At 41.5% G+C, this 25,543-nt stretch overlaps 2 protein-coding genes across 2 annotated transcripts in view; one reads left to right on the top strand and one right to left on the bottom strand.

Annotated features, from left to right (window-relative positions):
• Positions 1-25,543, top strand: part of LOC132005470 (zinc finger protein 665-like) — a 612,263-nt gene that overhangs the window by 287,208 nt on the left and 299,512 nt on the right.
• Positions 1-25,543, bottom strand: part of LOC132005777 (zinc finger protein 28 homolog) — a 96,934-nt gene that overhangs the window by 55,571 nt on the left and 15,820 nt on the right. Inside the window, exon 2 of the mRNA XM_059383320.1 lies at positions 2,229-2,288. Within this exon, the coding sequence (XP_059239303.1) occupies positions 2,229-2,243 (15 nt within the window). The 5' untranslated portion in view covers positions 2,244-2,288. The remainder of the gene's footprint in view (positions 1-2,228; positions 2,289-25,543) is intronic.

Raw genomic sequence — 25,543 nt, 5'->3', positions numbered from 1 at the left:
GAATTTAAGAAGGAACATATGAGTATTACTGGGGGGCTGTCTGGCATAAAGCATCAAGCCATTTAAAGAACTTAACATCAGCTGTGATGAAACAAGTTGGTATGAGTGCCTAAGGTACACTGAAGGACCTGTGACTATTAGTGTTGAGTAAGGGACTGGCCGGGCTGGGTGGGGATGGATAGGTAATGGGCTAAGTGACCAGGCTCACCAAAAATCCCAGGAATGAGGAGGCAGAAGGAAACCAGAGATAAGGGAACAGAACCAGAACACCTTGTTTGTTTTAAACATCAGAGATGAGATATTCAAAGGAAAAGTAATCATGGTGTTACTGGGGGTGACATCAAGAAGATTGAGGTGCCCTGGTCACTTTTCTATAAAAGAACCACCATAAAAGTGCTCTGTGGCAACCCACTCCAGAATCCTCTCACTCTAGAAGGCTCTCTTTCTGTTCTCCCCTTCACTTGATACACTATCCCTTCACCATTTTGTGTCCAAGATTCTTTCTTCTGCTCCAGACAGACAAGAACCCTGCAAAGGTGTGTTCTTTGTTGAGGCCACTTTTAGGCAAACAGGCTTGAGCACTGGAATGGGAAAAGGCCCGGTGACTACCTGCCTGAACAGGGACAGGCCCATCAGGCGACCCACCCCCAAACAGCCATAGGCCCTAAATAACCAATGGGCTACTTAGAGCCAGGTCCCAGTCCCCAAAAAGGGAATATTCCATCTGTCTCCATACCTCCTCATCTTCCCCCTGTAAAAACAGGTCCCACCCACCACCTCCTGGCAGACAGCCTCTCTCCTAGTTTTTGCCCCGTGCTCCCTTGCTGTGTATCCAATGAGCTCCTTTGTTCTGCCTCAGGTGTGTTCTCTTGCTTCCCCTAGCCTGGCCCACACATGATCATCACCCGACATTTAAGAGCCCCCATCTACTCAAGAGACACCCCATGTAGGTACCACATTCTTGTATTCCCTTAAGAAGCAAATCAGGGGGCGCCTGGGTGGCTCAGTGGGTTAAGCCGCTGCCTTCGGCTCAGGTCATGATCTCAGGGTCTTGGGATCAAGTCCCGCATCGGGCTCTCTGCTCAGAGGGAGCCTGCTTCCTCCACTCTGTCTGCCTCTCTGTCTACTTGTGATTTCTCTCTGTCAAATGGATAAATAAAATCTTAAAAAAAAAAAAAAAAAAAAAAGAAGCAAATCAGAATGTCAATGAAATTATGGGAATACACTGGATTTATGCACACTTTGATCACATATACTTTCCCTGTCCTGGAATATATAGTATATTTTACTTTTTTAAGATTTTATTTATTTATTTCACAGAGAGAGATCACAAGTAGGCAGAGAGGCAGGCAGAGAGAGAGAGAGGAGGAAGCAGGCTCCCTGCTGAGCAGAGAGCCCGATGCAGGACTCGATCCCAGGACCCTGAGATCATGACCTGAGCTGAAGGCAGAGGCTTAACCCACTGAGCCACCCAGGCGCCCCTATAGTATATTTTAGATACAGTATGTTTTCCACATGCTAAAGGGTATGGACCTCACCCCCACCCTTTTTTTTCCAGAGAATGTCCCACATTATTCTGGGTCTCATATCCACTGCTTATCTGCATTTTTTTACTCCTAGTCTGTACAGAGCTGTAATGCTTCCAGATGGGACCTAAATAAGACCACTTTCCTCCACCGATATCCCAGGACCAGACCCCATCAGCAACAGGAATCCTTAACTTAACACCTTCCCCGTGGATCTGTCACCAAGGGATTATTTTCAATACTGGCAGACAACAGCTTTTGTTTTCTTTTAGTTATTTATTTGACAGAGATAAAGACACAGCAAGAGAGGGAACATTAGTAGGGGACATGAGAGAGGGAGAAGCAGGCTCCCTGCCCAGTGGAGAGCTTGGCGTAGGGCCTGATCCCAGGACCCTGGGATCATGACCTGAGCTGAAGGAAGATGCTTAATGTTTGAGCCACCCAGGCACCCCTCAAAGTGACAACTGTTGATGGCCTACTGGAAGCCAGGTTGGAGAGAAGGGTTAGAAGGCTCTCGGTTATAGGTGAGAAGCATTTTTAAAGACCTAATTTTGAGTATCATTTCTGGAAAGTTTCAAAAGTTAGGTGTAAACATAAAGCAGAAACATCAGAACTAGAAAAGTCAGTATTTGCAATTTCTAAGTGTGAGGAATTTCAGGAGAAAAAGATGACTGGGCCTCTAAACTCAGACGCAAGCCTTACCTGAGAACTGGCCATTTCTTTTTTCACTTGGTCCTTTGGCGTTCTTCCTCAGAACAGATTCTAGGAGAAATCACAGCAGCGTCAGGAGACAATGCCTTTTTAAAGTCACTGAAGAGCCTCCTCACCTCTAAACCACTCGCCTCCAGGTAGGACTTTGAAATGCAGAAAAGGTCCAATTTCCTAGCCTTTTGTATCAAGAGCTATTCAGAAATAATGACTATCTCCTTGGAAACTAATCTTTGAGTTTTTCCTTCTCTGCTTTCAGGGGGCCTCCCAACCACAGACACACACACAACTTGTGGGAGAGCAGAAAGAAAGAAGTGTGCTGCACGGACCTGATGCTTCTAGAATCACTGGGCGGAGGCCATGTTACCTCTGCTGGAGCCAAAGCCTGCGCTCAGCTGTCTTCTATTCAGGGGAAGTCCTCCTGCTATTGGTGGACTCACCTAGAATCGCCTGGAGTGTTTCACTAAAACAACACTGTTTTTTCCACCCTCACTAACTGAGGGAATCTGGGTGGGACGCTCTGAGTATGATCATTTTTTAAACTCCACACAGTGTCCTACTGGGAAGCGTTGGGGGAGGTGATCAGGCAAAGCACAGTGGCCAAGTCCATGATTGTTACTGCTATTTAATCTGTGCCTTGTCCACTGGTGAGTTTCTGGAGACTGACACTTTATCCCTCTTTCTAAAGAACCGAGGGAGACACCCTCACAAATGGAGCTTTCCCTTAACAAATGCAAATCTGTTTTACCAAAGGCAACTTCTGCAGGGTTTCAGAGCTTTTCCTTTGTTTCGTTAAAATAAGCCTTAGGCCAAAGAGACCTATTTTGTGGTGATAAAATGCTCCCCTTGGTTAGCAAAGCTTATTTTCATAAGTCACTGCCAAATCATTTTCCAAACTGAATGTACTCTTTAAATTCCCATTGGTGTAGAATGTTGTGGTTTGGAGTCACTGGCCAAGGAAGAATTCTTGAGATATCTTTGGTGCAAAAAGGTGGTTTTATTAAAGTATGGAGACAGGACTCATGGGCAGATAGAGCTGCACTGCGGTTGCAACAGGTGACTGATTATATACTTTTAAGCTGGAAAGGGAGTAAGGACAGCATACGCCTGCAAAGTATTTGGGGAACATCCAAATGTTGTTCCAGGATGTTGAAAGGGCTAGCTATTTTTAGGAAATATTCATTTGTTACTGTTCAGTAAACCCTCAGTCATTAGATACTTCAGAGGTATACCAGTGGGCCATATGTTTGGGGGATAATTGCTAACATGTATCTTAGGAGGTAGAAATAAAGGAAGTTTCCAAAGGAATTTTCTTATGTTAATATAGACTCACAGGATCTTGGGAGGCCGGGATAATGTTATTCTAAGATTGTCTTTTGTCCTTAGCAAAAGGGCAAAAGTTGAGTTGAGCTCTGAGAGGAAGGTCACTGTACCTGTTTCAAGGACTTTTCAGTGGCCTGCTGGCAGTAAGGAAATCAATGTTTTTTCCTTTGCCTTTGTTTCCCACAGTAGTAAATGGGAATTCTAATTCCTCAATATTTTCACTTAAGTTTAGCTATCCTAGAAAATGTTCAGCGGTTTCTCACTGTAAATATGAAGTTATCTCACTCTGGTTTCCCTGGTAACTGAAACTGAAACCATTAGCCTGCTTCCTCCCGCCTCTCTCTCTGCCTGCCTCTCTGCCTACCTGTGATCTCTGTCTGTCAAATAAATAAATAAAATCTTTTAAAAAAAATTTTTTTAAAAAAGCATCAAGCTGAACAAAATCAAAATGCTGCCTTAAAACATCTGGGAGGCATTTTTTAAAAAATATATTATCTTTTTTAAAAAAGATTATTTATTTATTTGACAGAGATTACAAGTAGGCAGAGAGACAGGCAGAGAGAGGGGGGGAAGCAAGCTCCCCCCTGAGCAGAGAGCCTGATGCGGGGCTCGATGCCAGGACCCTGAGATCAGGACCTAAGCCCAAGGCAGAGGCTTAACCCACTGAGCCACCCAGGGGCCCCTGGGAGTCATGATATTAAACTAAGTAACTTTTTTTCTTGTTTGGAAACCTCCCCTCCTCCCTTCTTAGACTTTTTTTTTTTTTTTTTAAGGAATCTGGTAGCACACTGAAAACCTGATCGACAAGGCTGGCGGCACAGACACAATTCTTGTCAAAACCAGGTAGATCCTGTTGAAGGAGGAACGTGAGCTTTTTATCTCAGGGAGTCAAAGAGTAAATCTTGAGGACAAAGGGGAGTGAATAAAGTGGTAGAGTTTTATTAAGCAAGGATAATGAAAACTCTCCAGAGTGAGACTGGCAACCCTCATGAGGTTGCCAATGTGGGCCTCCATCGACAGTCTTTTATTCAGAACTGACCCGGGAGCTAGTGGCCTTAACATTCTTGAGAAGCCTCAGTTTGACTAAGGGCTGGTGATAACATCTTTAATGGCTTACTTCTTCTTTGGGGTCTGGTTTTTTCATTGGTCACAGTGTGACTGCCATAAAAAGACCCCAACCCAAATGCCCAGGGCAGAGTGGTCTGGTTTGTTTCCTTATCCCTGGTTTCCTTGTGCATGAGCATTTCTGGGATTTCTGTGAGCCTGATCATGGAGCCCCTCCCGATCACTCCCTACCCAGCCCCACCTGTCCCTTTCTCAATGAGGCCCTTCAGATATAAATCAGTAGGGATGATTGCCAAAATGTTACTTGGTGGAGGGTGGGGGCTAGAGATAAAGAACTTTCCAAAGGAATTTTTATCTGTAGAGCAGACTTAAAGATCCTGGGAGTCGGGCTAAGACTGCCTTCTGCCCTTAGCAGAGTGTTAACATCCAGGCAGTTGAATTCCTAGGGGAATGTAACTCTGCCTGCCTCAAAGACTTGCCAACGGGCTGTAAATACAAAAGAAATTTATAATTTTTCTTCTGTCTTTGTTTCCCACATCACTGCATTTCCCTACAAAACCCCCTGACCCTTCCTTTTGGTTTGGGAAGCCTGGCCCTCTGCGCCCTCCTTTGCCTCACAAAGCAGCAAAGGTACTGTTTCTCTTTATCCCAAACTGCCTTTGACTTCTGTTTTGGCTTTAAAGCATGGAGGTCATTTTTTTGCCAACAGAATAAATGTATAGGAGAGGAAAACATTTTTTTTTTTCATCTGTTCTCAATTCTTTGTGCTTTTTTTTTTTTTAAGATTTTATTGATTTATTTATTTGAGAAAGAAAATAAGTGAAAAAGAGAACATAATCAGGGGGAGTGGTAGAGAGAAAGGGAAAAGCAGGCTCCCCACTGAGCAGGGAGCCTGATGCAGGGCTCAATCCCAGGACCCTGAGATCATGACCTGAGCCGAAGGCAGAGGCTTAACCCACTGAGCCACCCAGGTGGCCCACAATTCTTTGTCCTTCTAATAGTTAAGCAAACACAAGACAGGTTCACAAGAGGAAAAAAAAAATTTCTTTTTTTTTTTTAATATTTTATTTATTTATTTGACAGACAGAGACCACAAGTAAGCAGAGAGGCAGGCAGAGAGAGAGGAAGAAGCAGGCTCCCCGCAGAGAGGAGAGCCCCATTCGGGGCTCGATCCCAGGATCCTGGGATCATGACCTGAGCCGAAGGCAGAGGCTTTAACCCACTGAGCCACCCAGGCACCCGAGAAAAAAAAATTCTTAACATGGGAACCTCAGAGATATTGAATAAGGAACAGGTGGGGCTACGTGACCAGGCTCTAAGAAATTTCAGATGTGGAGAAATTCCGAACTGTAAAAAAGAGCAAAACAAATAAATAAAGAAACAAAAACAGAGATAAGGGAATAAAACCAGACCATCTCATTTGTCTTAAATGTCAGAGATGAGATACTCAAAAGAGAAGTAATCACCGTGCTATCAGTGGTGACATCAAGAAGATTTAAGTTCCCTGGTCAGTTGTTTTTGTTTGTTTTTTTTTTTAACATTTTATTTATTTATCTGACAGAGATCACAAGTAGGCAGAGAGGCAGGCAGAGAGAAGGGGAAGCAGGCTCCCTGCTAAGCAGAGAGCCCAATGCGGGGCTCAATCCCAGAACCCTGGTATCATGACCTGAGCTGAAGGCAGAGGCTTTAACCCACTGAGCCACCCAGGTGCCCTAGGCAGGCAGCTCTTTATGCAATGTTCATCCCCGGGGTGCGGGGGGGGGGGGGTGGGGGGGTGGCTGGGTAACTCAGATCCTTTAGGGATCTGCCTTGGGCTTGGGTCATGATCTCAGGGTCCTGGGATCAAAACCCACATCGGGCTCTCTGCTCAGCAGGGAGTCTGTTTCTCCCTCTTCCTCTGCCCCTAACCCCACTCATATTCTCTCTCTCGAATAAATAAATATTTTTAAAAAGCTCATCTCTGGTATTCGCTCTCTTCCTGGGAGAGGTACCTCATCTAATTTATTCTCAGTACATCTATCAGCCTCCAAAAAGAAGGCAATCCTTCCATCTGCAGCAACAGAAGCATCCTAGAGGACATTTTGCTAAGTTCAATAAACCACACGCAGAAAAAAAGACACTGTATGAAATCAGAGATGCATAATCTTAAAAAAAAAAAGGCAAAGTTACTAAAGATTAGCATGTTTGTTCCCAGGGGCTGAGGATGGCAGAGAATGATCAGATGTTGGTCAAAAGCTAAAAAAGCTCACTATGCAGGATGCAGAAACACTGAATGTTGAACGTACTGACTGAAGTTAGTAGGAGTGTATTATACACTTCAGATTTTCTAGAAGAGGCCATCTTAAGTGTTCTCACCTTTCACACACACACCGCCACACAGATCTTAACTATGTCAGCCGAAGGATATCTTTATTCCACTGACTGTGGAAATTATGTTGTAACCAGGACCCGAGGGTATAAGGACACCTGGCTGCACGGGTCCCAGACCTATTCTGCCTCTCACGCTGACAAAATCCAAAGGCAAGAAAGACGACTTTGGCCGCCTCAATTGTAGCCTCAGACTTTCCAGCTGGGTTCCTTCTGTCTCCTGGCTCAGGAGGAAGACCCTGAGGGCAAAGCATCCCCTGAGGGGAACTGAAACGACCCCTCAAGCAACTGGGACTGCCCTGAGCCAGGGAGACCCCACCCTCCATTGACCTCCAGAGAAGGACAGATTTAACCCTGGCTGCCTGCCTGCCGCTACTCCCTTGCTTTCACCCCATTTTCCTTCTGTAAACCTGGTTTTCAGCACTTTGGAGAGAGTCCTTGGGACATTCCTGGGCTGTCTTGTGGGTGTGGGTCTCCCCGAACTAACTTCCTCTCTAGTCTCCCCACCATGGGTCTTTCTGCCTTGGATTCTGTCGACAAGGAGTAGCCAAACCTGGTCCGTCTGGGACCCCAGGAGCCTCACACCCATGCGCCCCTCCCTGTGCCCTGGCCAACAGCGGACAGATGAGTGGGAGCAAAAGGAGAAAGGAATCTACTTCAGGGAGGCCGCGACAGCAAAGGCCACGGAGTGACGTCTCAAAGATGGTCTCCGAATCACTGACCACGCTTCCAGGTCTGAATAAAGAAAATAAAGGACAAAGCGAGGCAGAACATGCAGGCGGGTGGTAGAGGTCAGGTCCAGCACTGTATTGGCGTGGGGCATGTGGGGTCTTGCCGGCTCAGGGCAGGCCCTGCTGTTGAGGGTGTAGTTTCCTTCCCCTTCCTGGGATGCTGTGCTGCTGGGCCTTCTGCCTGAGCTAAAAGCTAAGCTAGCGAGAAGACCCGAGTCACTCACAGATACAGACTAAGGCTGAAATGGAGAGAACTGAAGACACTACTGGGTCCTCTTTCCATTTCACAATATAAATGTATTTACTTTTTAAAACTTGAGGGGGTGCCCGGGGGGCTCAGTCCTTAAGCAGCTGCCTTCATCTCAGGTCATGATCCCACCTGGGATCGAGTCCCGCATCAGGCTCCCTGCTCCATGGAAGCCTGCTTCTCCCTCTCCCACTCCCCTGCTTGTGTTTCCTCTCTTGCTATGTTTCTCTCTGTCAAATAAATCAAATCTTAAAAAACAAACAAACAAACAAACAAAACTTTGAGTGACTACTAGATCAGAAAACAAGCTACTAAATGGGTTGGCTCTTGAAGCTGTCACGGAACAAGAAAGCCCTGTCCCCTTTCTGGGGAGTAAGAATTCCTGTTCCCTACAAGGTTGTTCTACCTGCACGAAGAATCAGATTGACATGAGACAGATTAACAGAAGAGAATAAAACTGAATAGCACACATATGGGGAATCCACAAACCCATACAAATTCCAAAGTCAGGCAGGCAAAATGAGGTATATACGTCATCCTGAACCAAGAAAAAGTAGGAGCAGGAGTGTGGGATTTCAAGGTGAAGAAATGCAATTGACAGGGTACTAAGGAGAGGAAATTCTGGACAGTTGTCCCCACCCCTCACCAGAATGTGCCACTCTGGTGGTTGTATTATTTTTGAGCTGAAAGCACTTGAGATCCTATAGTCTCAAGAGAAATGTTTGTCCCTCACTTCATCACATCGAAGAATCTAAATTAAAGGTATTTTCCAGAACAAAGGTTACTAACAAATAAATTTTCTCGGAGTGACTCATCTCGATGATCTGGCAAATGTCCACCAAACACCCGCTTGTCCTATTGCCCCGTGAACTACATTCCTTTTGTCTGAAATCTCAGGTCCCTACCCCCTTCTGCTCAGTTCAGAATCACATATACACCTCATTTTGCTCGTCTTTAAAATTTCCATGTCTATACAGATTCCTTGTACATATGCCATTAGATTTGATTTTCTTTTGTGAATCTGTCTCATGTCAATTTGATAGTTAGTCCAGCTGGAAGGACCCTTGAAGAGGACATGAGTTCTTGCTCCTGATGCTGGGAATTAGATGTCTGCTCTGCCACACGACGGACCACTCATGTGTCTCCTGTAATGTATCTCCTGTAATAACCCGTGTTTGGGAAAGGGCCTCCAGTTTAGGTTCCTCTCTGTAGTTAAGGGAGGTGCAAAGGTTTCTCTTGGGCCCATAGGGTCTTGGTTGCCGTCAACTCCAAATAACCCACATGCCAAAGTGGCACATTCTGACCCACTTTGAAGCACAGAATGTAATGAGAAAGATAGAAAATAAGGCACCAAACACACAATCGTTGTGATGTAGTCTTCGACTGTAGGTGAGATTGAGAGCAGATGGCCAAGAAAGAATTCTTGAGGGGTCTTGGGTGCCAAAAAAAAGTGATTTTATTAAAGCACAGGGACAGGACCAATTGGAAGAAAAATGTGGTAAGGAATGGCTGATTATACACAATGGAGTTGGGGGAAGTAAGGACAAAAGAAGGGGCGGCAAGATTCTCATATGCTAAAGAAGATCCTCAGGATCCTGGAGACCCCGCTGTTGTCAAGCTAAGGCTGTTTTTCTCTCTAGCAAAACATTGATGTTAAGACTGTTGGGAGTTTCCTGGGATAACGTCACACACATCCCACCCAGGAGTGCGGCGGCAGAGAGGCTGTGGGTATCAGCTTCTGCTTTGTCCTTAACTTGCCTTCTGCTCCCTTATTATTTGCTTCCATATATCTGATCTGGGGTGTCAGCCAAACATTAGTACCTACCCCTGAGGTGCGGGAGGAGCAGCGAACCAAACCTCTGACCTGCTCTGATCTGTTCAGTGAGGGGAGAACCCAGGGTGCGGCCAGACCTAGAGAAGCTTCAGAGGAGAGAATTCTGGGTAGCGCTGGAGAGGCAGAGGACTTGAGGCTTCTGATTTCCTTGCTTATTGGATATTCCCAGTTCTCTCTTCCTAAATTTGCCTACCAGAAACTTTGTATGATTATTTTCTATATACAAAGCCAATTCCCTATTTTATAATGTGAAATAATAAGCAACTTAACATAAACAGAGATTTCTGGGATAATACTATTAGAAACTGAAGTTGACCCTTGAAAGACATGGGTCTGAAGTGCATGGGGCTACTTGCACAGAGATTTTTTTGGATAAATACAGTAGAGCACTGGGAATGTGTGTTCCTTATGATTTTCTTAATATTTCTCTAAGTTACTTTTTTAAAAAGATTTTATTTATTTATTTGACAGAGAGAGAGAGAGAGACAGTGAGAGAGCAAACACAAGCAGAAGGAGTGGGAAAGGTAGAAGCAGGCTTCCCACTGAGCAGGGATCCCAATGCGGGGCTAGATCCCAGGACCCTGGAATCACGACCTGAGCCAAAGGCATATGTTTAACGACTGAGCCACCCAGGTGCCCGTCTAGTTTACTTTTATTATAAGACATAGCCTTAGAGATATAAATGTATATGAGTATATAGATATTGATATGGCTATAGATATAGATACATAGAGAGAGTCAGTATGTAATTGACTATGTTATTGGTAAGGTTTCCAGTTAGAAGCTCTCTGTTAAGAGTTAAAACTTGGGGGTGTCAAAATTTGGGGGTGTCCACTGCATACCATTTGCTCCAGACTAAAAGTCTCTGGATGGTGGGGACCATGGCTCTTCACCTCTGTTCTTCTAATGACCAAGTTAAATAGAAACAATCGCTTTTTCTATCAGTTTGCACCTCCGTGTTCATCACAGTATCTATAAACACATTCCAATCAGGAGAAAAATAGCAGACAAATTCATTTTTAGAGATAAAAAGCATCTGAGTAGGCTTTCTCAAACCTATCAAAGTTGTGGAATTTAGGGAAAAAATGATGAAATTGATACAGAGCAAAGGATATCGCAGAGATACGAGGCATACACAGTGCTATTCCAGATCGCATCCTTGCGGAGGATGAAGGCTAGGTGGAAGGCAGCAATCAGGGACAGGGGCCCCCACCTACGAGAGAACCACCCTTCAAAAGACTTTACACTGCCCTGGAAGGAGCCCTCCACCCTTTCCCATGTGACAGGTAACAGATGACAGGCTCAGGGAAGGTTAATCAGGCTAAATGAGCCCTCCTAAGTAAGCTATAGAAGCCCCAGACAGAAGGTCAGTGGCAATCCTCTTGGGTTCCCTGCCCCGTCACATCGTCATTGCTCAATAAACCTTGTTTTGCTGCCCACCCCTCTGTCTACCTCTTCACTCTTCAAAGTGGGGTAACCAAGAATCATGGGCATGAATGTAGAAAAGAATCCTGTTACGGCGGGTAAAAAATAATTAAAATTGGTGAAATACTAATAATTCTGAAACATCTATAATGTTAGTGTGCCATTCCTAGTTGTAAATTTTGTCCAAAGGACCATAGTAGGGGTGCCTGGGTGGCTCAGTAAGCCTCTGCCTTCGGCTCAGGTCATGATCCGAGGGTCCTGGGATTGAGCCCCACATCTGGCTCTCTGCTTAGCAGGGAGCCTGCTTTCCTTCCTCTCTCTCTGCCTGCCTCTCTGCCTACTTGTGATTTCTGTCAAGTAAATAAATAAAATCTTTAAAAAAAAAATAAAGGACCATAGTAATGTCACAGTAACAAGAGAAGAGAGTGAAGACTCTATAAGAACTCTGTATTCTCTCTGCCACACCTCTGCAAGGATTAATGTACTACATAATAAAAACTTGCATTAAAATTATAGCTTTAAAACATAATTACATTACATTAAATTAATGTTGAATAAATATCCCTTTTTTAAACACCATGTCCATTGTTCCTCCCTTAGATATTTCAAAAGTAATACAACTTCTTATTAGATAATACTTCATGCCTCTTGTCCCCACTGCATCATTTTCATTTTCCAAGCTTGGTGAATTTCCTCCATAAAACTGCTTGTTAAAACTGAGACTGCTAAAGACTATTCTTATAACCTGTTCCCTTTCAAAAGAGAAAAGCTTTGGCATCAAAGCATCTCTTAACACAGTCAAGAGAACCCCAGTACATCACCAAATCCATTTAACTTGAACTTGGACACAAAATGTTCATTATTTGCTCCCCACCATAATTCTTTTTGTCTATCAGCTGACACATCCACCTGTATTTTCTTTTGTTCCCTGCAGTTCACTATTTCAATTATAATGGAAAACACTTAAATACACTAGTGGTTTTCCTTGAGCATTGTCATCTATCAAGACTTCAACATATCTCCTAGGACATGAGACATAATGTTCACCACCTAGTCTCCACTGCCTAAAACCTGCATTGCCTAAAACCCAGCTTTCCCTGCAGCTTCACCTGCCATCAGCTGCATCACACTTCTGAGACGGTTTACCTCACCCCAGCTTCCTGAAGGACCATTTGACATGTCAGCTTATCTTTGTGGAACTATCTTCAGAACCTCACACCCAGATGAATGTTAGGTAAATACGATACTTCATGTTGAAGGATACAAATTCGAAGATATTTCAAGTATTTCCGATTATAGGACACAGTTGCATTACTGATTAGACTCTGGCCTTATTGCTGGGACCAGTAACACAACACAATTGTACAGCTGCTTCTATGATAATTTATGTGTATGTGTGTGTGTGTGTGTGTGTTTAAAGATTTTATGTATTTATATTTGTGGGAGAGAGAGAGCACGCACATAAGCGGGGGTTGGGGGAAGGGCAGGAGGTGAAGCAGACTCCCCGCTGAGTGGGGAGCCCAGTGCAGGACTCCGCCCCAGAACCCTGGGATCATGACCTAAGCAGAAGGCAGATACTTAACCGACTGAGCCACCCAGGTGCCCTCTATGATAATTATAAAAGGTTTCAGTGTATAGCTATAATTTATTATTTACTACTGGAATGGATTATCTTATTCACAATTTTACCTAAAATGTGAATCCCTTGTAATCGTGCATAACATTCTCTGAGCCATGAATATATAAAAGATGAACATGGAGAAAAACAGACCAAGAAAAACAGACTACTTTCTTCTCATCTGAGATGAGGAAGTTTTATAATTTCTCTAGGATACAGAGATGAGCCTGAAAACACAGTGAATATTACTCAAGAAAATAATAAAAGGGCTGACCGTTGGGAAACATACATTGATTAAGGCCAAGTTGTTCAATTGCTTCCACACAGTCTAATGAAAAGGAGAAAAAATCACAATGATGGCAGAGAAGGTATAAAAACTACAGAGATGCTCCGTTAGGACAAGGATACCAGAGGATCTAGGTGTGCATTGTTCCTAGCAGTGTGCTGGCCTGTCAGCTTGTGCATGTACAGAATGGAAACCATAGTAAGTCATAAACACGAAACATCTGGACACATCTGAATGCCGTATGGGGTAAGTTTGTGTTTGTCAAAAAGCAGAACAGAACCAGATCCAATACTTAGCAGTGTTTGTGAAGTATTTGTTGTTCTTCTTGTCTCATACATATATAGAAACAGTGATATTGACCAGCTCATGTAGAGTCTGGCGCAGGACTCTGGAGGGGCCAATGGAATACGGGACTGTAACTTAATGCTTCTCCCAACCAGAGTCCTAGGACTGATGATGGTGACCTGTAAGTCCTTCAAGAGGACAGAGTTGCCAATGGACAGACCTCTGGACATTCTGTGAAACTAGAAAAGAAGTCCCTATGCAAAACCGTGGAGAAAATGTTTCACACCAAAAGCTGCTGGGATTCCACTTAGAAATTATGACCGACAGGTGGCCACATTGAGATGACTGAGAAGAATGTCTCAAACTTGCCCTGGTTCCCTTGGTGTAAAGAAAAACTAAAATGATGACATAAGATGTAGAATCCTGCAAGTTTCCACTGAAAATCTAGACCAGATCAATGTCTTAAAAGAGTACATTCTGCTGTGAATCTCTGGTATTTATTTAATTGTTTTCTCATTACATAAATTGCCATTTTTTACATCTTTGATGTTTTTATGATCTATAAACTATTTTCCCCCCAAAATGTGTATTTAAAACAAAGGATTTCCCTTATTCATTACATTTCTAGGGTTCTGAAGATTTTTATTTATTTATTTGAGATAGGGCAAGAGAGTGAGAGCAGGGAGGAGGGGCAGAGGGAGAGGGAGAAGCAGGCTCTCCACTGAGCAGGGAGCCCAATGCGGGGCTCGATCCCAGGACCCTGAGATCATGACCTGAGCCAAAGGCAGATGCTTAACCGACTGAGCACCCAGGTGCCTTTATCTGGTACACACTCCCTGATGCTGAGTGTTAAGTTCGGGGTAAAGACATTACCACATTCTTTACATTTGTACCTAGTCTCTCCAGTATATATTCTCTAATGTATAGTAAAGTGACGGCTCTAGTTAATGATTCAGTTATCTTCTCTACATTTGTAGGGTTTCTCCCCTGCATGTATTGTCCTCTGTTAAGGAAGGCTTGAAATTCAAAGGTTTTGCCACACTTTTTATATTTGGGGGTTTTCTCCCAGTATAAACGCGCAGAAGTTTATTATAGGTTTGTAGTTCTGTTTCAAGGCTTTGCCATATTCTCTGCATTTGTTGGGTTTCTCCCCAAGTATGTATACTCTGCTGTCAAGGGAAGTCTGAGGAATAAAGGCTTCCACAAAATCTTTACATTTGTAACTTTTCTTCCCAGTATGTATTCTCTGATGTCAAGGAATTTTTGAGCGCTGGCCATGTTACTTACTTTTATAAGGTTTCTACCCATTATGCGTTCTCTGATGTCAGGAAGGCTAGAACTCCGGAAAAAGGCTTTGCACGCTCTTTACGTTTTTAAGGTTTTTCTCCAGTATACACTCCTTGATTCAAAAAATTTGAGTACTGGTTAGGGCTTTGCCACATTAATTACTTATGGAAGGTTTCTTCTCAGTATGAAAACTCTTTGTTGAGCATGTTTGAAGACTGTGCTTAAAAACGTTGCCACATTCTTGCATTTGTAAGTCTTCTCTCCAGTAAGGAAAACAATGACATTTAATAAGGCTGGAGCTTTGATCAAAGGCTTTCTCACATTTATTTCATTTGTACTGGTTCTCTAGAAACTGAGTTCTCTGCTGTTTACTAGGACTTGACCCACAGATAACATTTCCCCCAGATTCACTGCTTTGGTAAGTTGTGTCTCCATTGTAAACACCTTGGTAATTATTAAAGGTAGATCCTTAATAAAGATCTTGCTAAGTTCACAACACATAAAAGTTGATCCAAATTAACTTGGCAGCTTTTCATACACTCTCTTCCATCATTGTAATTTCTCTGTTTTTCATTAGATTATGTGGAGTGAAGTGAAATTGGCCTTAATCGATGCACATGTCCCAACTTCCAGTCCCTTTATTCTTTTGAGTGATGACCACTGTGTATCTAGGTCCTTCTCTGTGTCCTGGGGAATTACAAAATTTTCTCATCTTATGAAAAAAATGTACTGTTTTTCTCTATGCCAGCCATTTATATATTCATGCCTCACAGTGCGTTCTATACAATTATAAGCCAGTTTCATTGTAGGTAAATTGTGAATTGGATAATCTATTCTAGTAATAAATACAGAATTATAGCTATAGAATGAATACTTTTATAATTATTACATAATTCTCCATACAATTATGTATTATTAATGGCACCAATAGACAAGTTTCAGAGACTTATCAGGAGTGAAATAGTGTATCCTGAAGAACGCAGACACACTCAAAATATCTTTGAATATGTATCTTTCAATACGAGATATTATATCACCTAATATTTACTTGGGTGTGGGGTTGTGAAGACTGTTCCACAGGGGGATGGTTACAAGTTTGATGGTCCTTCAAGAGCCTGGTGCCCCTCAGGGTCAGTGCAGAATCTCTAAGTGGCAACAAGAATGACCATGAAAACTTGCCATACTAGGCCCTGCCTTAATGCTACTTCAGGAGGGCAGAGAATCCATTTACAGTGAAAGGTTAAGACCCACAGAAATGCCTATGATCACGACCACAACTACAGCTACCTGTAACCTGCGCTAACTAAAGTGGAAGTTTCTTACTCCAGAGAACCCTGCTCAGGGAGAGGACACATCACACCTGCATCAGAGGATCCTGCTCCGCCAGCACAGACCCATGCTCTACCTGATGGCCCAAGACTAAGCCTCACTTTTCCGCTACCTGGATCCCTATGGGAGCGTCCGGTCATTCTCAGTGGGGACACACTCTGCCAGGGACTCTTTTAAAACCTGCAGTGTCCCATGTAGATAGGGTTTAGGCTAGCATGAGACTCTATGTCTCCTACCACTTTAGAGAAAGAGAAATTGGTCATCCAGGGTACTCTCCTCCCTCCAGAGAAGTAATCTCCTTTATGGTAGCCCCGTGGGAGTCCCCGGGGTCCCTCATACTGTGGTAAGGAATAATGGACATAATCGTAGCTGTCATGCTGTACTTAAGGTCTCCAGATTTTACACATCCTGAATAACTCAAATTGTGTACCATCTGATCAACATCTCTCATTTTGCCCTGAGTCAGCTCCTGACCATCACAACTGCACTCTACTTTTATGACTCGACTTTATTAGGTTCCAGATATAATTGAGATAATACAGTTTTCGTCATTTTGTGTGGATTATTCCTTGTCACATAACATCCTTGAGGCTCACCTACTTTGTCCCAAATGGAAGCATGTCCTTTTTTAAAGGCTGAATTTTGGATATAGGTATCTAGATAGATAGATAAATAAATACAAATATTAAAATAGATGTTATATATTATGTCTGGTACAGAATATATTCTATGATATATATTTTTATGTCATAAGTAATATTACATGGCATATATATATATATATATATATCACATTGTCATTAACTGCTCCTCCTAGAAAGCAGGGAAACTACAGGGAGATGACTCTGCCTATTTGCTAAAATGGCTAAATGTCAAAAGAAAAAAATAACACCAGTGTGAAGGAATTAAAATCACCATATACTGCTGGGGTGCCTGGGTGGCTCAGTGGGTTAGGCCTCTGCCTTCAGCTCAGGTCATGGTCTCAGGGTCCTGGGATAGAGCGCCGTGTCAGGTTCTCTGCTTGGCAGGGAGCCTGTTTCCCCCTCTCTCTCCGCCTGCCTCTCTGCCCACTTGTGATCTCTCTGTCCAATAAATAAAATCTTAAAAAAATAAATAAAATAATCATATATTGCTAATGAGAGTTTACAAAGTACAGAAAAACTGGTACATACTTAAAAACTCAAACATTTTTCTATCCTATTAAGAAAATATAAATACTATGAGAACTCTCGGAATTACTAATCTGCCCTTTCTGCATTTTTCTATTCATCCATATTTCAATCTTATAGTATACAATAGGGAAACAGAAGACAGAGCACACAGCCACCTATGGAGGCGTAGTACCTACATGTTCATGGTTATTACAGAACACCTAGTGCCCAGCTCACAGGATATGAAATCACATCATATATATTATGTTCCCACTGTGGTGCACCATAACTTCCCTGTGAACACAGAATTAGTGCTCAGTCAACATTGCGGTAATGTATACGCGTTGTTTTCCAGATAGAGACTTGCTCAGACATTAGCACTCACTAGCCTCCTTTCTATAAAATTTAAAGTGCTAAGACAGGATGTGGTCCTTCAGGATGGTGATGGTGGTCTTTTCTGGGACCTCATGAGGACAGGACACTCACCAGTACAGTAAACTCCCAACAGTGAACAGTGAACAGTAAATTCTTTCCTGGGAACTCACCAGGAGTTGTGTTAACGTAAGATGGTCCATGTGGGACCTCAGATATGCTGTGCTTGCATTCTCCAGTGTAGCCACTAAACGTGGGTCTATTTGATTAAAATTTAAAATGTGGACTATCGAGTAAGGTGGAGGCGGCAGCGGGGATCTGGAAGGGGGGTAGGGGCTGCGGAGCCCTGAAGACCAAATAAGGGATTTGAAAATAAAATAAAATAAAATAAAATAAAATAAAATGTGGACTATCAAGGGACATCCCGAGAATGCAAAGAGGGATGCTAGGTATTACCTTAGAAACACTGCTTTCTCTAGAAAGGTAAACTGACTACCCAAATTGGAAATCCTTTGCTCTCTTTTATCTGACTGTGCCTTAGGAAAGTGAATGGCAACCGAAGCAACCCAGAAGTAGATAAGCCCAGAACTCTGTTCTCTGAGCTGTTCTGAGGAGGAATCAGGGAATGGCAGAAGAGCAGAAGAGGACAATTTCATGGTCTGAGTGGTCATTTGTAACCAAATCTGAAGGGACAATTTTTTTTTTTAAGATTTTATTAATATATATCACAGAGAAAAGGAGAAAAGAGAGACTGAGAGGGAGCACAAGCAGGGGGTGCAGCAGTCAGAGGGAAAGGGAGCAGCAAGCTCCTGACACGGGGCTCAATCCCACCACCCTGGTATCATAACCTGAGCTGAAGACCAACGCTTAACCAACTGAGCCACCCACACTCGGTCCCTGATCCCACCTGCTCTGGGGTACTCTTCATTATGGAAGATGCCCTATTCAGGTCCTTGAGTGGCTCCCCTGCATTCTCTTTGTGCCTATGCGTGAATTTTAGCAAGAAGAAAGGGAGAGGGCATCAAAACTCCGGGTGTGGTAACAACTTCGGTCAGCAGGAGGACTGGTCTGTCCAGTCTCTGGTCCCACCTTGCCTGACTGTGAGCTCAGGCTTGTGGGCCTGGTTGACATGGGATTCGGATGTAGTGCTGTTGGAGACCACGACTGTTGACGGGAGGAGCACATGACTGCACGGTTTGGCTCTGAGAGGGGTTACGTCTGAGGAAGTGAGGGCAGAGTCGCACTGAGATGCTGTGGGCATGTGCGAGAGTGGGCGGAAAGGGGCCTGGAAATGTGTCACACGGAGTCTTCCGCCCACTGACCACACAGGGAAGATGTCTGGGCCATTGAGAACATTCTCAACATGAGAGGTGGTACTACGTGGTGTTAAAAGATGACAATATGGGGAGGGTATGTGCTTTGGTGAGTGCTGTGAAGTGTGTAAACCTAGTGATTCACAGACCTGTACCCCTGGGGATAAAAATATATGTTTATAAAAAATAAAAATTATATAAAGCAAGAAAAAAATATATGTATGTTTATAAAAAATAAAAAATTTTAAAAATAAATAAATAAATAAATAAAACAAAAAGATGAAAGTATGTACCTTCAGATGTCCAAGAGTTAATTTCACCAGCTGGTTTGTTTTCAAAAGTGTAGGCATGCTCCACTTGCAGGAGCTAGGAGTGGGGTTCTTGGTTTTTGTTTTTAAGGTTTTATTTGTTCACCGGACAGAGACGGAACAAGCAGGCAGAGTGGCAGGAAAACAGAGGAGGAGAAGCAGGCTCCCTCTGAGCGGGGAGCCCACTGTGGGGCTCGATTCCAGGACGCTGAGGCCATGACCTGCTGGAAAGCATGTGCCTAACCGACTGGGCCACCCAGGTGCCCTAGGGGCGAGGTTTTTAATGAGAGGATGTGGAAGGGAAGCCAGGACAGTATTTGGATATACTTTAAGAAGTTACCTCATTTTGGAAGCTATTTGACTGTAAGTGTTTGCTCTTAGGTTCATTTTCTTCCCTTCCAGTGTAATGACCATGAATTGAGATGTGGTTTCCTTTCAGACACTACTGAGGCATTACAGACACTTCCATCTATGGCTTCCCAATTTAATTTCTCTAACAGTGGAAGCATAGTACTTAGGACACTATGGGGATTTTGCTTTGTTTTTCATAGGTAATTTAGAAACTGTACATTCAGGGTAAGAATGCAAGTCATGATGGTGCAACATTCTGTCCCATGGCCACCAGTTAAGTCACATGTATACAAAGATCCAAACTGCATGAAAGGCATAATAGTAGACCTATACCTTCAACTATAATTGTATAAACATGAGAATTTCAACAAGGATTTGTCTTTATAATTTTTGTGGGATATGATGTCTTTTTATGTTGCAGTGGATTCATCTCTACTAGTGTGAAAAGGCCAGCTTCTGGGAGCCTGGGTGGCTCAGCTGGTTAAGGGACTGCCTTCAGCTCAGGTCATGATCCTGGAGTCCCAGGATCCAGTCCCACATCAGTCTCCCAGCTCCATAGAAAGTCTGCTTCTCCCTCAGACCTTCTCCCCTCTTGTGCTCTCTCTCTCAAATAAATAAATAAAATCTTTAAGAAAAAAAAAAAAAAGGCCAGCTTCCTATAGCACTGATTACGGAATGCAATCTGACAGTTAAGTTTGATATCACAATATTTACGTAAATGAACCAAGTACAAAATACGTTAGTGTCTATGTGTGTTATAGTCTGAAACTGTAAGAAGGAAGCTCCACCTCAAACTCCCAAATTGTTAAGTCCGAAGATCAAACTAGTATTGATTGGGAGCAATAATGGAAATTTTTACTTTATTTAGATGTTTTATAAGTTTATAATTTTTTTAAAGATTTTATTTATTTGTCAGAGAAAGCACACAAGCAGGAGAGCATCACGCAGAGGGAGAATCAGGCTCTCCGCTCAGCAGGGAGCCCAAACAGGACTCGATCCCTGGTCCCTGAGATTTTGACCTGAGCTAAAGGCAGATGCTTAATGACTAAACCACCCAGGCATCAAGAGAAGAGGGAAATTTAGACACAGAGGTGTGTAAAGCAGAAGGCAGGGGCAGAGTGATGCATCTGTAAGCCAAGGAGGGTCAAAGATAGCTTTGAGACTTAATCGTTGAGATAAAGTATGGCCCTGCCAGAAGGTTGGCTTCAGACATCTAAGCACCTCCAGGACCCTGAGACAATTTTTTGGGTTCTTTAGCAAGCCAGTTATGATCATTTGTACAGTAGCCCTAAGAAACTAACACGGATCCTGTCCTCTCTTCCCTTGTGGCTCTGTTACCCAAAGCTCTCAAATTCTGTGCTCTCCATTTATCCCTGGTCCTTATTCTTACGTACTGTATCACTCTCCATTTTGGGGCTATGAATCTCGACCTAAAGTAGCAATGCTCCTTACTCCGTCAGTGATATCCATGGTGGATAACGGTCCTTGATGATACCGTTAATCAGTATTATAAAACATCCTACCACAATTCTGATTTCCTATCTTTTTGTGGAATGTATGCACTAGTCATACAGTCCCAGTATTCTAATTTTATAAGATGTTCAACTATTTTTAGAATTTATTTGCATTTTTCCATTTGGTTTTTATTAAAGTTTACCCCAATAAGGCCATACCACCTACTAGACAGTCCATTCTAGAGATTGTACTAATTACCTCTATATTTCAGAGTGCTTTTCCCTACTCACCTATGTCTGTTGCCACACTGTTTTCAGATTTCAAGCTTCAACATCAGCACCTCCCTGCGTCACCAGCCTGATGGCCTTCTTTGCAGACTTCAGCCCTGGCAGCTCTCACAATCGCATTAGCAAATTCATTAAAGGAAATCTTCCACTCTCTATATGAGAGATAGACATCTATTTCTATATAAGATAAGCCTGTATCTATTTCTGTATCTGTGGATCTATGAAATATGGATAAAAAATATACAGAGATACATGCATATCCATTCTATTGATTCTTTGGAGAAACTTCAGATTTTAGTACCCACACAGTGTGTTTTCTTCACCCAACATCAGCCTGCTGATGTTAACTAATGCTAATAATACCATATAGTATGTCTAATTTGACAAAATTTCCAGAATATGTGTTTTGAAAAATTATTTTTGTATTATCACAAAAATTAAAACAGAGGAGAAAGTGAAATGCCAAATTCCATATGAAATCTTATGGGTGTGCATCTATGTGTGTGTTTAATTATTACTTGAATTTATGTAGTCTTTGATATTTGTCATTAGTATTAGGTTTTCTTATACAGGAATTTCTTATTTTGAGTTCTTTTTAAACAGCTTTGGGCACCTGGGTGGCTCAGTGGTTAAGTGTCTGCCTTTGGCCCCGCATCGGGCTCCCTGCTTGGTGGGAGGCCTGCTTCTCCCTCTCCCTCTCCCCCTGCTTGTGTTCTCTCTTCTGCTGTTTCTCTGTCAAATTAATAAATAAAATCTTTTTTAAAAATTAAAACAGCTTTATTTGGATATGATTTACATGCCATATAGTTTACCCACTGAATGTGTACAACTGGTATCTTTTTAACTAATTCACATGTAGGTAAGCAAACCACTGTCAATTATGGAACATTTTATCACCTCCTAAGAAACTTCATACTCCAGCTATCACCACTCTCATCGTCTTATCCTCATGCCTAAGCAACCAATAATCTGATTATTTGACTTCTTTCCAGTTTTCATCAGCTATTACTTACATATGATATTATATAAGCTTAAAGTATACGATTTAATGATTTGACATATGTATGTATCTTGCAAAACATTTACCACAGTAAGTTTAGTTAACATCCATCACCTCACAGTTACAATTCTTTGCACGTGTGATAAGAATTTTTAAGAGCTACTCTTTAGCAACTTTCACATAGGCAATATAGTATTGTTAATTATAGCCAGCAAATATTCTATATATGCACCTCGTTATCTACTCATCTGACAATAGACACAACTTATTTCCATGTCTTGCCCATTAGGAGTAATGCTGCTGCATGTTCTTTATTTTTCACATGGGTGTAATTTTTCTAGGTTTGTACTTGTAACTGTTCCATGCCATTGTCATTGGAGAAGATGCTTGATAGGATTTCAATCAAATTTATCAAGACTTTTGTGGCCCAATATATAATCCATACTGGAGAATGTTCCTTGTGCACATGAGAAGACTATGTATTCTGCTACTGTTGGATGGAATGTTCTAAGTCGATCTGCTAAATGTCATTGAAATCTGATATTTCCTTATTATTTTTTGTCCATTATTGAAAGTGCAGTATTGATGTCCCCTACTATTATATTGCTGTCTCTTTTTGTTCTTGTCTATTAATAGTTGCTTTATATATTTAGGTGCTTTGATGTTGGGTACATAAGTATTCCAAAGATTCTTTTTGTTGAATCGACTCCTTTATTTTATTTTTTTTAGAGAAAACAGATTATATTTATTTGAAAAACATAGATCACTACTATATTTATCCAACAAAACTGGTTTTTAAAAGTAAGTGACTCATATGTATCCAATCTTTGACCATAACAACATGCAATGCACAAAAGATTACCATATAGCTAAAGCACAAAAAGCAATAAACAGAAGTAAATGTCTTCTTGTTGTAGACACTATATAAATACACAAACCTACACCTTTACTACAAACAGTTCATAAGTATGTGTTAGCCACCTTTTGCCAACAGGAAATGAGTGTTTTATATTTGGTAAATGCATATATAGTGTATAAGACTTTTAGTCACACATAATGCAGTCTAAAAATCCAAGTAGAATGTAAGGTTTTCTTACATGAAAATGTACATTTCAGGAAGAACCCAACTTGAACTAAATCCACTATCAGAAGTATTTCAACAGTGACATATGCAATGCCTACCATTTGCATTGTATACAAAGAAAAGCTGCCCCAAAATAGTATCAGGAATCTTATTAAAGGATATTATGATAACCTTCCTTAAAGGACAAGTTTGTTCTTTGGGGACTTTAAATAGCAGAGAACAATGTAAATCAAATCACATGTAAATAAAATATGCACTATGTAACAGTCAGAGGTTAGAAAACTGAATACTATGGAAAATATTTATTAGCTTGAACAAGGTGGTTTCAATAAACTATTGGCTATTAGTTACAGTAAATTACCAAGATTATCATTGCCCAACAGTATTTTTCCCCACACACATCAAAATCTGGAAGCAAATCTTTCTCAAACTGTCATTTAGTGTTCTTTTTTTCCCCAATCCTCAAAACACAGAAATAGATTTTTAAATATCAACTAGGCATTTAGGGGACACATAAGATACAGATGTCCATAAACATTACACAAGCTACCACGAAAATACTTGGAAAAATACCATCAATATTTATGGGAAAATATGTTGTTTTTAATAACGGTTAAGTATTTTATGAGTTATATAAACACACTATTCATGCTTACCAAAACCAGAATGGGGGGAAACCTTTTTGCCATTCCACAAAATACCACATAATTAAAAACACTGCACAATGTAACCCCTTTATTTTATAATGACCTGTGCTGCGTCTTACTACAGTCTTTGGCTTAAAGTTTATTTTGTCTCACGTAAGCATAGCTACCCTGATTTTGTTTCATTTCTGTTGCTTGATATATCTTTTTCCATCTTTTTACACCTGCACTTTCAGTTTCAGTGTATTCTTAAAGCTAAAGTGAGTCTCCTTGAAGGAAAATATACTTGGGTCTTCTATTTCTTTCCATTCAGCCAGTCTCTATCTTTTGGTTAGAGAATTTAGTCCCTTTATACTTAAAGTGAGCAATGACAGAGGTGTGGGGTTACTTTTGTTATCCTTTTCATTGTTTCCAGTCTGTCTTAGAATTATTTGCCCTTTCTTATTCATTTCCTCTGTATCTTGTGACCTGATGATTTTCTATAGGGTTATACTGAGGTTATTATTTTCTTAGGTTATTGTTTTCTCCCTATCTGTTGTGTATCTATTACAGGTTTTTGCTTTCTGCTTACCATGAGGCTTAAAGTAGCCATCTTCTAACAGTTGATTTTTAAGTTTTTAACCGCTTAATTTTCATACTAAAACTTTTTTTCAGGCCTGACGAAACTCAAAAAATGTGAATGTACAACTGTATGTCATTTTAGGGAAATTATTCTGTTTCTGGTATCTGCTGATTTTCTCATTTCAACCACATCAACTGATACTCTTAACATACAATGACTGCTATCATGAAGGTGCTTCAGTAGTTTACTGGACTGCCATCTCTTGTCCCTTAAAGACCAATTAGTAAATGATTTTGTCATATCCAGGAAGTCTTTTTTAGTTTTAATGAATGGAGAATGATGTTCTGAACACCTATTTCATGGTAATTTACATTAATGTTCTAACCAAGAATAGTATCTCCATTTAGGTTTTCCTTATATACCACGTATTGTATTTTCGTTCGTCTTCCACAGAAAATTAGATATGCAGAAGATCCACCGAAGGAAGAAGGGCAATTCATAGCTTTGATGCAGCAACATTCAGCCACATAATTTCACACCCACTAGGCAGAAATAAATTTTCTAGAGCGATCTGAGAGTAGAAATGCACTGATATTTACTAGTCACAAGTCTCACATAAGGTCAGTGTAAGACAAAAACACATACTGAAATAAATTGTACTTACGCAAAAATCTATCCCTTGTATCTTTTGAAGAATAAGAGCATATACATTATCTAAATGTTTAACTTTGTATTATTCCTTAGAAGTATTTTGAGGTAATGTCTAAACAGAGTAATTAATGTACTCCTTCGTATTGATTTCTGTGACACTGACATTTGATGTTCAGTTAAATACATTTCTAAATACTTATGTTTTTGAAGTTCCCTTTCTGTACTCTTATGTTTTCTAAAGTGTATATTTAAAAAGAATGTCTTTCCTCATTCACACATTTGTAGGGTTTAAATCTAGTGCGCATTTTGGGATATTGATTCAGGACTGAATTCC

This window comes from Mustela nigripes, chromosome 17 (genome assembly GCF_022355385.1).
Source record: "Mustela nigripes isolate SB6536 chromosome 17, MUSNIG.SB6536, whole genome shotgun sequence".
NCBI classification, from domain to species: domain Eukaryota; kingdom Metazoa; phylum Chordata; class Mammalia; order Carnivora; family Mustelidae; genus Mustela; species Mustela nigripes.
Note: the sequence above shows the minus strand (reverse complement) of the source record. Positions and strands in the feature narration are given on the sequence as shown.